This window comes from Alosa sapidissima, chromosome 15 (assembly GCF_018492685.1).
Source record: "Alosa sapidissima isolate fAloSap1 chromosome 15, fAloSap1.pri, whole genome shotgun sequence".
In the NCBI taxonomy this organism is placed as follows: Eukaryota; Metazoa; Chordata; class Actinopteri; order Clupeiformes; family Clupeidae; genus Alosa; species Alosa sapidissima.
The window spans coordinates 8,872,330-8,885,950 of record NC_055971.1 but is presented as its reverse complement, the minus strand read 5'-3'; the positions used below and the strand labels follow the sequence as shown (position 1 = coordinate 8,885,950).

The 13,621-nt window shown below is 42.2% G+C and overlaps 1 protein-coding gene and 1 long non-coding RNA gene across 2 annotated transcripts in view; one reads left to right on the top strand and one right to left on the bottom strand.

Annotated features, from left to right (window-relative positions):
• Positions 1 to 16: 16 nt before the first annotated feature.
• LOC121683750 lies at positions 17 to 9,129 on the top strand. Its single transcript, XR_006022897.1, has 2 exons — positions 17 to 716; positions 8,326 to 9,129. It is a non-coding gene; the product is annotated as an uncharacterized LOC121683750 (long non-coding RNA).
• A 368-nt stretch (positions 9,130 to 9,497) lies between these two features.
• Positions 9,498 to 13,621, bottom strand: part of bcas3 (BCAS3 microtubule associated cell migration factor) — a 239,076-nt gene continuing 234,952 nt past the window's right edge. Inside the window, 1 exon segment of the mRNA XM_042063522.1 lies at positions 9,498 to 12,158. Coding sequence (XP_041919456.1) covers positions 12,010 to 12,158 — 149 coding nt within the window. The 3' untranslated portion in view covers positions 9,498 to 12,009.

Sequence of the window (13,621 nt, the reverse complement as noted above, 5' to 3'; positions counted from 1 at the left end):
GGGAAATCCCACCCCCATCTCCAAGCCAAGCACCGGGTCAGCCCTCAATTCTTAGCCGGTGGAGACAGCACTCCGATCGGCTTGCGCTTTATAATTACGATGAGGTCCTGCTCACCTTGTCCAGGGGCACCAAAGCTACGCACTGAAACACTGTCAAATTGCGATTAATTCTTATTATATTTTGCCGTTGTTATTACAGTCATATATATTTAAAAAAATAGCCTACAAACCTCGGACTCAACAAAATGAACATAGAACATAGCCTACAAATGCAACTGCAACGACAGAAAATACATAATCAAAACAAGCAGGGAAAGCTTTAGTGATCTATTTAAAGCACGATATTTTTGTATGAGTTTTGACCTCCCAACAACCAATAATAATTTGCATTCGCCAATAGGCTGTCTGGTTGGCTAAGATCGCACTGTTGGAGATTTATTAACTTATGAATGGCTGATTTTGCGGAAGGGGAGCGTGAAGGGCGTAAGATTGCCATAGGACGATATTGAACATTTATCCCAACAATGACCATTTCCGCGACTCGCTGCAGCTTTGCGAGAGACTACATGGGAAGGACAGCAGCAAATAAACCGGACATTGCCACTTTAACGGCAGCCCCGGGCCATTCGAAAAAGCGCAGACACAGATGCCGCATTCAAGCAAGAGGAAAAACGGGTTGAAAGATTCTTAAGCCTAAAATCAAGCGAGGAGACAGGGTGAGTGCGAATCCATATTCTATGTCAACTTAATGTCCATGTGATTTTTTTCGGCGATGTATGTTGTAGAGTCCGTGCCTAACACATTTAATGTGAGATCAAACTGACATTATAGAGAACAAAATCTACACCAGTACAGGGTATATAGGCTACCGTTTCCGAAACTAAACTAGCATACACTAAATTCATGTATGAGTAGTAAGGCTATTGTTTATTCAAGATAGCATCTGTTTTTTTCCCGTCACTATGTGATTGTTTGTCCCGAGACAAACGGTGAAATTGATGATAAAAAGGCATACAAAAATTGGCGTAATATGCATAGCTGCACCTTACTGGGGGGTGAGGTGAATTGCGTGCGTGCGTCAAACCACATTGTGAAGTTTTCACCATCCTAACCTGGTGTGGATCCTAGAGCGAGTTGAGACTGTAGTGTGTGCCTTTAAGAAACCCTTCGGTGGACCCTTGATTAACTTGGATCCAGTTTGTTAAAGAGCCGCTTGGCGCCAGTCGGCTGCCGTACCACAATAAGAACCGTCTCTTGTCACTTCATATTTACCCTGCAATCCTCCAACAGTGCACTCCAATCCCTAACCCTTTCACGCAAAACCTTCGGCTTATAGTTGAGACTTTAGGTTACAAATTCACTTGAGCCGACTCTATGCTTAGCTTTTAAAACCGGCAAAAAATTGATGAATAGACCCAATTAGTTTGCCCGATTCATTTTAGACTCTTTTTGAAGATGGCATATTGACGGCTATTCAAAATTCAACAATTCGGTCCCGTGGCAGAAAATAAATTTTGTTTTGCATGACATAAGAAATGTTGTTTTGCATGACATAAGACAAAAAAACAACGCACAGTAAAAAAAAAAACATATTTTTATTAACCCTTAATATGCCCATAGTTCACCGTCATAACACTTTAGTGTTTTGATGGTGGATTTATGATCGACTTATGCCATTTCGTCTGTTTGCAAAGAACAACTGACTTCTTCAAAACCAGTGAAACTGCCTGAACGCTAATTACGATGCAATATCTATTCCAGTGATGGCTGGTAGGCGTTCGAGAAGGAGAAATAAAAAGGCGCTCCTCTTGATAATGAAAATGATAGATGTATTGAGCTGCAAAACTGTTTACCTTGCAAATTGGAAAAAAGCTATTTGAAAGTCAAGACCTAGAATCAGATTTCTATTTGAAAATGTCCCAACACTAAATAAGGACCACATGAATTGTGCTTTTTCAAGTGTTCAGGTATGTTTAAAATATCAGCTAGCCAGTCAAACTCAGAAGTGGGTTTACACACTTGTTGCTAAAAGGGGTGCAGTGAAAAAACTACAAACTACACAGTAGACCATAAATCAGGAGTACAGCTATGCAAACCTCCGATACATTGTCTGAAAATGGGCCTATCTTATAAGGATAGCCCATCCCAGCTTCATGCAGTTACACCATCACAACAAACATTTGATAAATAATATTTTATAAAGTTGGTTTGTGAACTATTAACAAAAAGTTGAAGTTTGCTTTTAGAATTCTTAATAATGAGCAATGATTGTGGATTCAGTTGGTCAAACAGGTACAACTCAGATCGGATGTATAGCTGCAAGGTGTTTTTGTTGATCGTGGTTAGTGAACTAATCATAGGACACAGCGCTCCTCTTTCACAAACTGTAACAAATACTTTAGTCCTATAGACCCGTGTCCACTCCCCTCAGATATTTTTTACAAATAACCATGTCTACTACAATGATCAGTAAATAGTGTGGTATTGTATTGTAGCCTATAAGTCTAATAAGAAAAGTTCAAGAACAGGACGTTATGAAAATAGGCCTACCTAAATTACCAAAGTTAATTCCAGGCTCTGTCTGTAATGAACACCAATGCATCAATGTGTTTAAACACTATTTTGCTTTCAATTCATAGCAGTTATTTTTTGCTGAGTATTGTGAACTTGCTAAGGAAATAATAATGCGTAGAAGCTTTTAATTAACCGTTAATAATTTATATGAACCGGATCAAAAACGAACTGAGAAATAAATGTTAAACAGTAGGCTATGCTGATTTTGGGGCTTTAAGTTTGACATGAGCGTTTTGAATGGAAATAGATGAACAACAGATGAGAATGGTAATGGTTTTCTGTGTTTATACTTAAGGAACTAATCACATCAACACAGTTCCTGCAATTACGCTTAATTTATTTTTTCTTTGCTTCCTCGTTGTACACACTGAAACCGACAAGAATGTAATCAAGTGTTGTGGTATTATCACAGATGACTTCAAAGTCATTGGTGCTGGAAAGTTTTTTTCCAGGCACTGCTACTGTTCAGCGCAGGCTCTACAAAGACGACACGCAACACATCTCTAATGCGAGTGCATTTAACAAGTGGCTGGTGCACCGAGACATTCCGCGTAGCCTACTGCATCTCTTCGGTGTTGCTTACATGGAAGTAGTCTTGTATGTATGCAGCTTTTATAGAGTAGACTACTAAGACGCAACTCCACATAAACCCATGTCACGCAATATGCCCCACTACACTGCTGTTAGACCTTGCGTCCTTGAAATTTCTGCTGAGGATAACTTCTCTAATTGTATTACATTTTTTGGACGGCGAGGAAATGAATATGTTGCTATGAAGATAGTTTGGAGACTTGTCAATACTTTGCACATATGATATGGAATAAGAGGACGCTGTAAGGCGCATTGGTCATTAAATGGCTATTGTTCTTTTTTTCTGCTTTAACATCGTTGCTCCTTCTTTTCATCTTTTCATCATCTCGTCCCATCTCTCTGCATCATCTCTCCTGCTATATTTAGCCAGTAGACTGAGGCCTTGGCGCCAGACCGTTTAAGACCTGTCAAAGTCCCTCATATTTCCCCTTGTCACATGTATACCCAGCGCCTCCGCTAGCTACCAGCCCCCTCTCCCTTCCTCCTTCCCTCTCTCCCTCCCTCTCCCTTTCTCCCTCCACCTCCTTCTCACCATCTTTCTTTCATTCTGGATTTGTCCATTCACGCACACCCTGTTAATGTTTCTTTACATTTCTTTATTCTCATTAAAAGATTGCATTTCATCTTCCACTCTGTTTGCGAACGCATGTAATTTGCTCTTCTCCCAGCCCACTTTGTCTCATTGACCCGAGTCAGCGGGGCTACCGGTGCCCTGTCCCATCCACTTGCTCAAATTGCGACTGATTGGTGAAAAAATAACAATTCATACAGGCAGCTCCAAAGTCTAAAACATGGCGAGAGCCCATGTCTCCGCCAAGCACCCATTTTTATGCGCTCCAAAGACTCCGTTAATGGCAACCGCATACACGAAAAGGGCAGCTGAACACTGGAATTTGTTCACTAGCCTACTCCAAACTCTTTCGACACCCAATACAGTCTACTTGTACTGTTTGTGTGAACAGGGCAGAAAATACCCACAAACTTAGAAAACATACACAATAAACACCTATGCGCCTAGATAAGCCGGGTTGGAAAGAAATAGTCTACTTGACAAATGTAATAACTAGTTATTTGTAGTAAAAAAAAAAACACCTAAATACAAAAACAATGCAGAAATAATAAGATATTTGAAAATATCTGAATCAGTACAGAATGCACATTTCGTGTTGATCTGATGTCCAATATTAACTTAAATGAGGCCTAAATCGATGGTCCTCGATAGGAAGACATAGTCCAAACTATGCCATTGCTGAAGTAACCATGCACTTGTTTCAAACATCGATTAAACAGACACACTATGGCAATTTCCAAGGTTCCAAAGATAAATAGGCTAGAAGCCAGTCTATAGGACACCTTCCGCAGGTAACAGGTGGGGGCGCTAAATTACCCCAGGGAATAAAGGAGACCTTGCTCCGTTTTCCTGTGCTTATCTATTTTTCTGCAGGTCATAGGCACAATACGCAGTGCGTGTGTGTGTGTGTGTGTGTGTGTGTGTGTGTGTACTTGAAAACATTTATACATAGCTGACGTTTAAACATGAGCCTATTGCTGTTTCATTTTTGTTCACAAGACCTCTGTTTTTAAGACAATTGTAGATTTTGTAGAATTGTCCTTTCTAATGAGTGGCCTAGACCATCAACCTCGGTTACTTAAAAACGGAGTAGCAATGATTTAATGTAGACTTTAAACTTTCAGTGTAACAGGTTTTACATTACACTGGGCATGGGGATAGGGTGCGTTTCGCCTAGCCTATAACATACACAACTCAGCCAATATTGATAAAGTCTGTGGAAACATTTGAACCTGAGGACTCATCAAGCAGGCTAGGATAATAGAAGCTGAAATCTGTAAACAAAGCAAACAAAATATTAAGATACCTTTTCATCAACAGGCTAAATGAATACGCAAATTAATGATCTCATTTAGGTTGAAGCGGAAGGTGAGGCGTGTAGCTCACAACTATAGGGACAAAGCAATTGCCTGTCCACCCGGAGTGCTTGGGGCGCTTTTGATCTGGAAGCCTTTCCGTGCGGTGCGCTGTGTTGCAGCAGGTGGGTTTGTTTTTGTCCAGTGACACTTCACATGACCCGGGCAAACTCCACCTTCCCCCGTGCTAACCTCCGGGGGTTTTCGGCAGTGCTCAACCGAGAGGACTCTGCTGGCTGCAGTACAGGATGCCTACATCACTTTCTCTCGAAGAGATTTGCTTCGAATTATTAAGGAAGCAATATGGTGGCGTTTAATGCCGCTGTGATTTATATGAATTAGGTTTAATACAGACAACCGATGAACCGCCAGAAGTGAATGTATGATTGAAACGAATGTATTATTAATCCGATTGCTGACCCCATCACCTCTCCCAAATCAAGACGCTAATACTTTTTTTAAAAATCGACCGGAAAAAAGCTAACGGACAAAAAAAAGGGCAACAAGTGGTCGACAGACCTGCCTTGCTATTAAGCCTAATGAAAATATGTAGGCCAAGAGAAAGCAAGAAACATGGAGTGGAGTTGGGGAAAACAAATGACAGGCCTACACATTATATGCAAATTCTGCAGCGGCTAATTTGGGACAATTCGTCCTTTATCTAAATTTAACAAATAATCGTTCAATCTACAAACTGCTAATAGTCACTACTCACTTAAAAAGTTAGTTGGGCTTTAATCTTACAACACAGTATAATGTATGCGAGTGGCCCAAGCCTCTATCACTGCTTCGGTCTATTGAAATGAAATGGACCACTTTGATAATCCCACATTGATAGGCTTATAAGGAAACATTCGCAAAAGACCCTCTGGAGCCACTGTAGATGAAACTTAAATTCAGAAATTATTAAACAACCAGGGAACTTTTTTTCTTTTTCTCAGCGATGCTGGGATATGCAATAATCATAATATAATAATCAGTCTATAAATAACAATTAACCTTATAATACGCAGGTATACTGATTAGCCTAATCAACGGGGTACAGTTTCACACGATACCAGTTTCATATAGCCTATTAATCGATAGGAAAAATAATATGAAAGAATTTTAAATGTTCGTTGCTTTTTGATGCTTTATGTTTTTTTAGCTGTTTTCCCCCACGGTTTTCAGAAGGGCACCTTTCCACCACTTGCAGGTCACGAATGCATTGTTTTCTTTGCACTGATTTGATGTTAAGCTGTTAAAATGACATGATTTTAGTGGGTAGGTAGGCTACCCATACCATCATCAGATCTTCTGCACACAGAGCTCACGCTGATGAACATGATGTGACCGCGCGCACACAGGTGCTCGCGGTGTTCCGGGAGATAAGATGATCTAATCGAGTCCATTCATGAGCTAATTGACACGCTTGCATCACCGCTGCAAGATGCGAATATAAAAGCCGAACTGAAAACAGACATCAGCTCCATTGTAAGTCTAATAATATAGACACAAATAACACAAAAATAACATTCAGTTTAGTCTTTGGTGGGTATTGACAGTTCATCTGGTCAACACAATTTTAAGATCGTCTATATTAAGGTATAGTTTCACTTCAAAGCGGATTGTTGACATGGTAATCTAGGGGAAATGTTTATGACGGTGCTTTCGGGTATATAGCTTAGTCAACAAATGATTTATCTGAATGGCCACAGGGTCTGCAGTTTGGAGGCGTAATGTGATATTAACAAATTATTTTAGGCGACAGAGTTTGTGTGTTTGGTAATTCGTCTTAATCAACAATTTAAGCAAGCAGCGGTTTGTGCTGTCACCAAATACATCAAGCATGATTCTCATCCGTTAAAATCCAGCAAAAGGCATCCACTTGTCTGGTTTGAACGTCACATTATAGCCAGACTCTTGTTTATTTTTGCTGTGTCGACCTGTTGAGTGTGATCCAAAGTTCACGGTGCAATCCGCGCAACAAGAACATTGAATTTTATGTGACGTGATATGAAATTATACGAGGTTTAAACATTTTTAAAGTTTAACTTAATTTACAGTAGGCTACACCGTTTCCGTAACATCCTCACATGACATCATCTAATTATAAAAAAGCCTAACCTAACTTGCACACAAATAACCCTCTTAGCATGTAGGCTAAGAAAACCGACGATGAAGGAAGTTTGCTGCACTGGTTTACGTGGTTTATATTATGAGCATGTCTTTACACAAATTGTTGTGGTCTTCTAACTCCTAACAAAGTGTAATGTTATAGACTGCCCACGTACCTCTTAAAATTAACGTTTTATTTAATTTGACAGGAAGGCACAACAGAGTTTTTGCCAATCAGGTCACTGCGTAGCTAAATGCTTTGACTGCATTCCACTTTAAGTGTCCAGTGTTAACCAACCACATGTTGAGGTCACAAGCAGGCAGCTGATCAGTGGAAGTAGCCTATACAAAGAGCAGACAAAGCAACGCATTTTAAAAAGCATTTGTCCTAAATCAGTGATCGCCAAATTAGGGTACGTGAGTTCAAAGGAGGCTTTCTAGGTTCCTTCCTCCTCCTCTTCTATTTCCGTGAACGTAAATGAACTTTTACCTGAAAAGCAACTCGAACCTTCCTCATTTGCTTGCCGGTGGTTTAAAACTCGACCAAGGGGAGCAGACAAATTGGCATGCAACGTGTGCGCCTTGGCCTGCGGACTGCATTGAGTCGACTGGCCATGGGCCGCAGAGGTTGCTGTCTGCCAGTGCTGTCGCGCTGGCACTCTGCTCTTTTAAACATAATCAGATTAACAGGGTGTGTATTGTGCATCTTGACCAACCTAAAGTAAATGCACCACAACTAAATTTGAAACTCATTGCAACCCAGCTCAAGAAGTGCCCACACTGATTTATGAGCAAGGATGACACTTTATCTACAGCAAACATCATTACCAGTCGAATGAGAGTGCATAAATGAAAGGACAAGAGAACAGGCTATAAATATATGTCCATCAGGTGATGCAGTTTGCTCTATAATTTGGTCACCCCAGGACTCCTAAAGAGTTGTATAAAAGACACTGGGCTCCCACCACCTCCAAATGACTCTTATCTCTAGGCCTGATATTTTTAGGCTGCAAGCTCCAGAGATGTGACATGACCTGACCCTCCCCGGGCCAAGGAGATCTGTGCAGGTATATCATTCCCAGTCTCCAGACGCCCTCTTTCCTCTCTCTCTCTGTCTCTCTCTCTCCCCCCATACAGGCGCTGTGCGGGGGCTAGGGCCAGGGCGGGGCCCGTCCTGTCCATGGTGAGTGGACCCAAGGCCTGTGTGGGTAAGAGAGCAGGGCACTCCACCCATGGGCACATCCCCCTGGACAACACGAAGGAGCCAGCAGGGTAGATCATTTCACATTTGCAATTCAACGCGTCCATAGCAGACATCTTTAGAGACTTACAGGCGTTCACACGAAAGGGAAACACAATCCAAGTGTGCCAGCAAATGATCACAGTGTTCTTTTTCCTCCAAGCCACTTATGCAAAATGCAGTAGTATTGTTTCATTTAACCTCACAGGAAACGGCGTATAAAAGGCAGAGAAGGCAGCCCCAAGGTTATCTCAGAGGTATGTTCTGTAATGAGGCTTCACATCCGTCATGTGAAACAGCCAGAGTACTGTAAGCAACCTAGGCCACAGCACACAGGAACTGATGACAAGCATGGCAAGACCATAGACCACTCAGTTGTGTTCTGCAAGCGGCACCGTAGCACACACAGTTGGTACTTTTAGGAGAGATGCTCAAAAAGATTTTCTACAATGATGTTGTTGCAAGTCTGGCAGGGTGTGTTCATTTGTAGACAGTACTTGTGTTTCTTTAGCGAGCGAGATATAATGTCTGAATGTCACAGGATCCTTAAATATATCACAGACAAAATGACTTTTTTTGTGTCTGAAAACATCTTTTTTAACATAGACTAATGTCAACTTGTGTCTATTCCTCCTGCGGCTTTCGTTGCCTTGTTCTCTTGCTTTCTCTGTGATCTCAGACAATAAAGACCATTGCATTTACATCAGTCTGGTTTTGTTCGGGGCCTTTGACGAGACCCAGTTCATGTTTCACGGAGCTGCGCTGACATCAGGGCCTTTGATGGTTATTTATGACGGTCTTACAACACTTTTAATAAAGCCCACAGTTAATCATAACGGCACGGCGATACCATCTTTCTACAAGCCGAGTGGAGTGCATTGGTTTTACATATTTCACAATAATTGCAAAATAATAATTGTCAAAATTATATACACACACACTCTCTCCCTCACTCACTCACTCACACACACACACACACACACACACACACACACACACACACACACACACACACACAAAGATATTCTGCATGCACGAAAAGAAGTGACTGTGGCAGTGTAGTCTTGGGGAAATATTTTCTGTTTAATTCTCTTTTACAAATCATTTCACATTAGTATTTTAATGGAAGGAAAGCTAATTACAGACAGTAGTGGGACTTGACAAAAAAAAGAAAGAATAGCCAATGAAATGGAATTAGTGCATGTTTAAAAACAAAAACACTTAGAAAGTCACAACAGCCTGGAGATGAGTATGAGAGATTGTGGAGGACAGCAATCCTGACTGGCCAAGCTAAGACACCAAAGTGAGAAGAAGGAAGCATTTATTCTCAATACAAAATTTGCTCAACATGTCATTACAATATTTTCCTTTTTATTAACACGCAGTAATGCCATTGCTCAGTACACACAATGCGCTATTAAGATATATTACACATTAAAATGGAAAAAAGCTGTGAAATTTACTATTTAAAAATATATAGGTATGTGTCCATCGTTGTCTTCAAAGAACAGACAAAAGGCCTTTTTTTCTGAAGTCTTTTCATGTCACGTGCGCAGATTCATGGCTAAGGAGGGGGCAATAACATTCAACGTTTAAACAAACAAAGCAAAGAAAAAAATGTTTACAGTCCTCTGGTGCTTCATTCACAGATACACCTCATGCCCCTTTAAGCCACTATTAAAGCCATACACTAACAAGCATAAAATTCTCCCCTCTCTCCTCTGTAACACTCAAAGCCATTCATTTTTATCTAATACATGCATTGCTAGGTCATGTACAATCAACATGGGGCACTTTTTATTTGTAACTGTCCTCTGCACTAGCATACTTGGCTAAGTGTTGAGGCTGTAAATCTGTGGTAAATGGTAGATCTACTTCGGAAATTAAACATAATTTCATAATTTCATGTTGATATCGAAACAGTTTTAAAATTAGTGCAAGTTATGTCAGCTCAGCTTGGAGATATTGGTGTGAACTTAAAAGTGAGCTGGTAGTTAGCCAATTGTGTAAGTGTGTGTGTGTGTGTGTGTGTGTGTGTGTGTGTGTGTGTGTGTGTGTGTAAAACCTGATTAAACACCAGGTATCAGGCTAAAGGACCACCCATGCACCACAAGACTTTTGGTGTTAGGACCATGGCTCCTACTTCAACATGAATAGGCTCCAAATAGCTCATTTAAAATCCCTTATGAAAAAACAAAACAAAAGCAACCCATGTAAGAATAAACAAATCAAAGGATTGAATACATCCTAAAAAAAAATCTGAAATATAATTACAGCAACGGAAAATAAATCACCCACAAAGGCTCAAAAATCTTACAATATGAAATCCATACCTCTGCACATGGAGCAAGGAATACAAAGAAATTTGCTGAACAATATCAGGTTCACAAGAAGAGGGAAAAAGAAGAAATCAATAAAAACGGATGTCTTAGTAAGCCATGCGTATGTATGAAATAACAGAATGATTTAAAAAGGGCACCTGGCTAAGCTGCTATAGGGGCTAACTCAATTCTAAATTGCGACTGAGGATCTGCAATTCATGTCTTGCCTGTCTGATTATGCCTTCATCTGTTTTCAACTTGAAATGTGTTTCCAAACAAAAAAAAACATGTCTGAGGAAAAGGTAGAGTATCACCTGAAGGCAATTACAATTACACATCTGAGAGACGAGGAGCAGCGGCAGCATCAGCAGCAAGCGCTTCAACAACAAACACCACCACCACCACCACCACCACGCCAGCCAACCCTCAGCTCAGCCTGACTCGCTGCTGGATCCGTTTAAAGTAAACACTAACGATCGCATGACTTCATGCTCACGCTCAGTGTAGAGGTAATCAGTACACACACACACACACACACAGACACACACACAGTCCCACAAGCATGTCTATTCAGTCATTGAGTCGTGGAAACAGTCACATACTGTATAAGAGGAGATGATGATGATGATGATGATATCAATGGTGGCTCACATCCACAGGTGAGTGGAACAAAATGATCCCTTCTATCAACATCAGACAAAAATATCACATATCTGTATCTCTCTATCTCTCTTCCTCTCTGTCTCTCTCATTTACTGGAACAGAAGGGAATAACTCATCCTATGACGACATACAACACCTATGAGTGCTGTTGTAACACAAGTTAACATGAAGTTATTCAGTTACGGCGTAGCGTAGCATAGCGCTGGGAGACAGGGTCATCCTTATTCATTCATCCTGACTTGAGATGTTGCCTTATCGACCATGGGGAGGCTGGGATCCTGGGATCAACAGGGCAGTGGTCAGGTTGGGGGGGGGGGGGGGGGGGGGGTGAAGAAAGGATGAAAAAGACACAAAAGAAGAAAGGGGGAAAGGGGGAGGAGAGGAGGGGTGAGTGATGGCCTCATAGAGAAACATCCCATGTGTGTGATCCCCCTAGGATGATGGGTATGTCTTAAACATCACGATTGTCTGGCGGGCGATCAGGGGGCAGCAAGAGGAGGGATGGTGGTGGTGGGGTCCAGGGGGGTAGGAGATCCTTCTCTCCGTGTGTGTGTGTGTGTGTGTGTGTGGAGGTCTCAGGAGAAGCGTGCGGGGGTCTCAGGGGAAGCCGGTGGGGAAGAGACTGAGCGGCTGGCTCTCGTTGGTGGGCAGCGGCGAGCGATAGCCCTCGAAGTTGCGGGGGATGCTGCCGCTAGTAGATCCAGAACTGTTGCTGAGGGTCTCAATGCTCCCCTCCCTCTGCAACTCTGCTCAACACACAAGAAGAGTAAAACAGTGTTAAAACATATACATATACATACATAATTACATATACATGCAATCATATGTTTACACCAACACACAGTACAACCCCCAACATATAAACAGTACATATAAATATGTGTACATACAAACACATGTGCTCATAGACACAAACAGAAACAAATATAAGCAAACATGGAAGATCCATATCCATATGTGCATAATATACACAGATGACCTAAAATACAAACTCAATCATAAACGTGCACACACACACACACACACACACACACACACACACACACACACACACACACGCACACACACACACACACAAAGTATTTAGCATCACACACACACACAAAGTATTTAGCATGTCTGAAACCAATAAGCACGGAAAGGCTCATATACTTGCAGACAAGATAGAGGTCCCGATACCCAACACCAGCCAGCATGTAAACACATACGCCGTATTGACCAAGTAATTATTGAACATCAATATTTACTCCTGCCCAGATCTCCGACAGGAGTTCAGAGCTGGGTCTCCGGTCTCGGTACGTTTCCTCTGACCTGTGTAAGTGTGTGTGAATGTGTGTGTGTGTGTGTGTGTTGTGTGTTTCTTCTCAAGCCAGGCACTGGGAGGAGTGATTATGAGTGATTTACATGCTGAAAAGTAAATGGTCCTCCAGCCAAATAAGAAGCAGGGTCCGTCTGGTGCCAGGCGTAATAAAGCGAGCGCCGAGCGGCCTTTGATCAGGGGCTTGTTTTACATGCTAAATCCCGCTAATGTGGCCGCATGACGAAGACAGGGGCAGAGACTGGGACTGGGGCTGGGGAGGCCGGCCGGTTCTGGGAAGACATTGCCCGCTGCCCGATCCCGGCTGCCGTCACCCTCCACATCATCACAGGGCGCTGTGCAGGGCCAGAGGTGCCAACATAGGGGCAGGAGGCCCTGAGACACACCCTTCCTCTGCTACACCTTGAAAACACACACTCCACTCATACACACACACACATACACACCTAAATAGTTACCTACACACATGTGAACACACAAACCAATACATGTACGTGCACAAACTGCGCGCGCGCAAACACACACACACACACACACACACACAGTTAGCAGTGAGGCGCTGCCTTTGTGAGTGATGGGGAGACAGGGATGTGCTCTCTTCTCTTCTCTTCTCTCTATTCTTCTGCGGCTCCATTAAGGAAAAGCAGCTGGCCCCTTTCCTCAGCCGTGATTATGGGAGTGCTCCAATTAAAGGCATCCCAATGGCCCCTTCTGCCATTTCCTGCACTGGGGAACCTCTTTCTCAGCCTCTTTTTGGAGGGGGCGTGCGTTTGTCTGCTTGGCCTTGGCGTGAGGAGAACTAAATGGTTTCCTCGTCTGGTGGAGAATGGGCAGCCTGGTTGGTTCTCTGTTTGTGTGTGTGTGTGTTAGTGTGAGAGTGTGTGTGCGTGT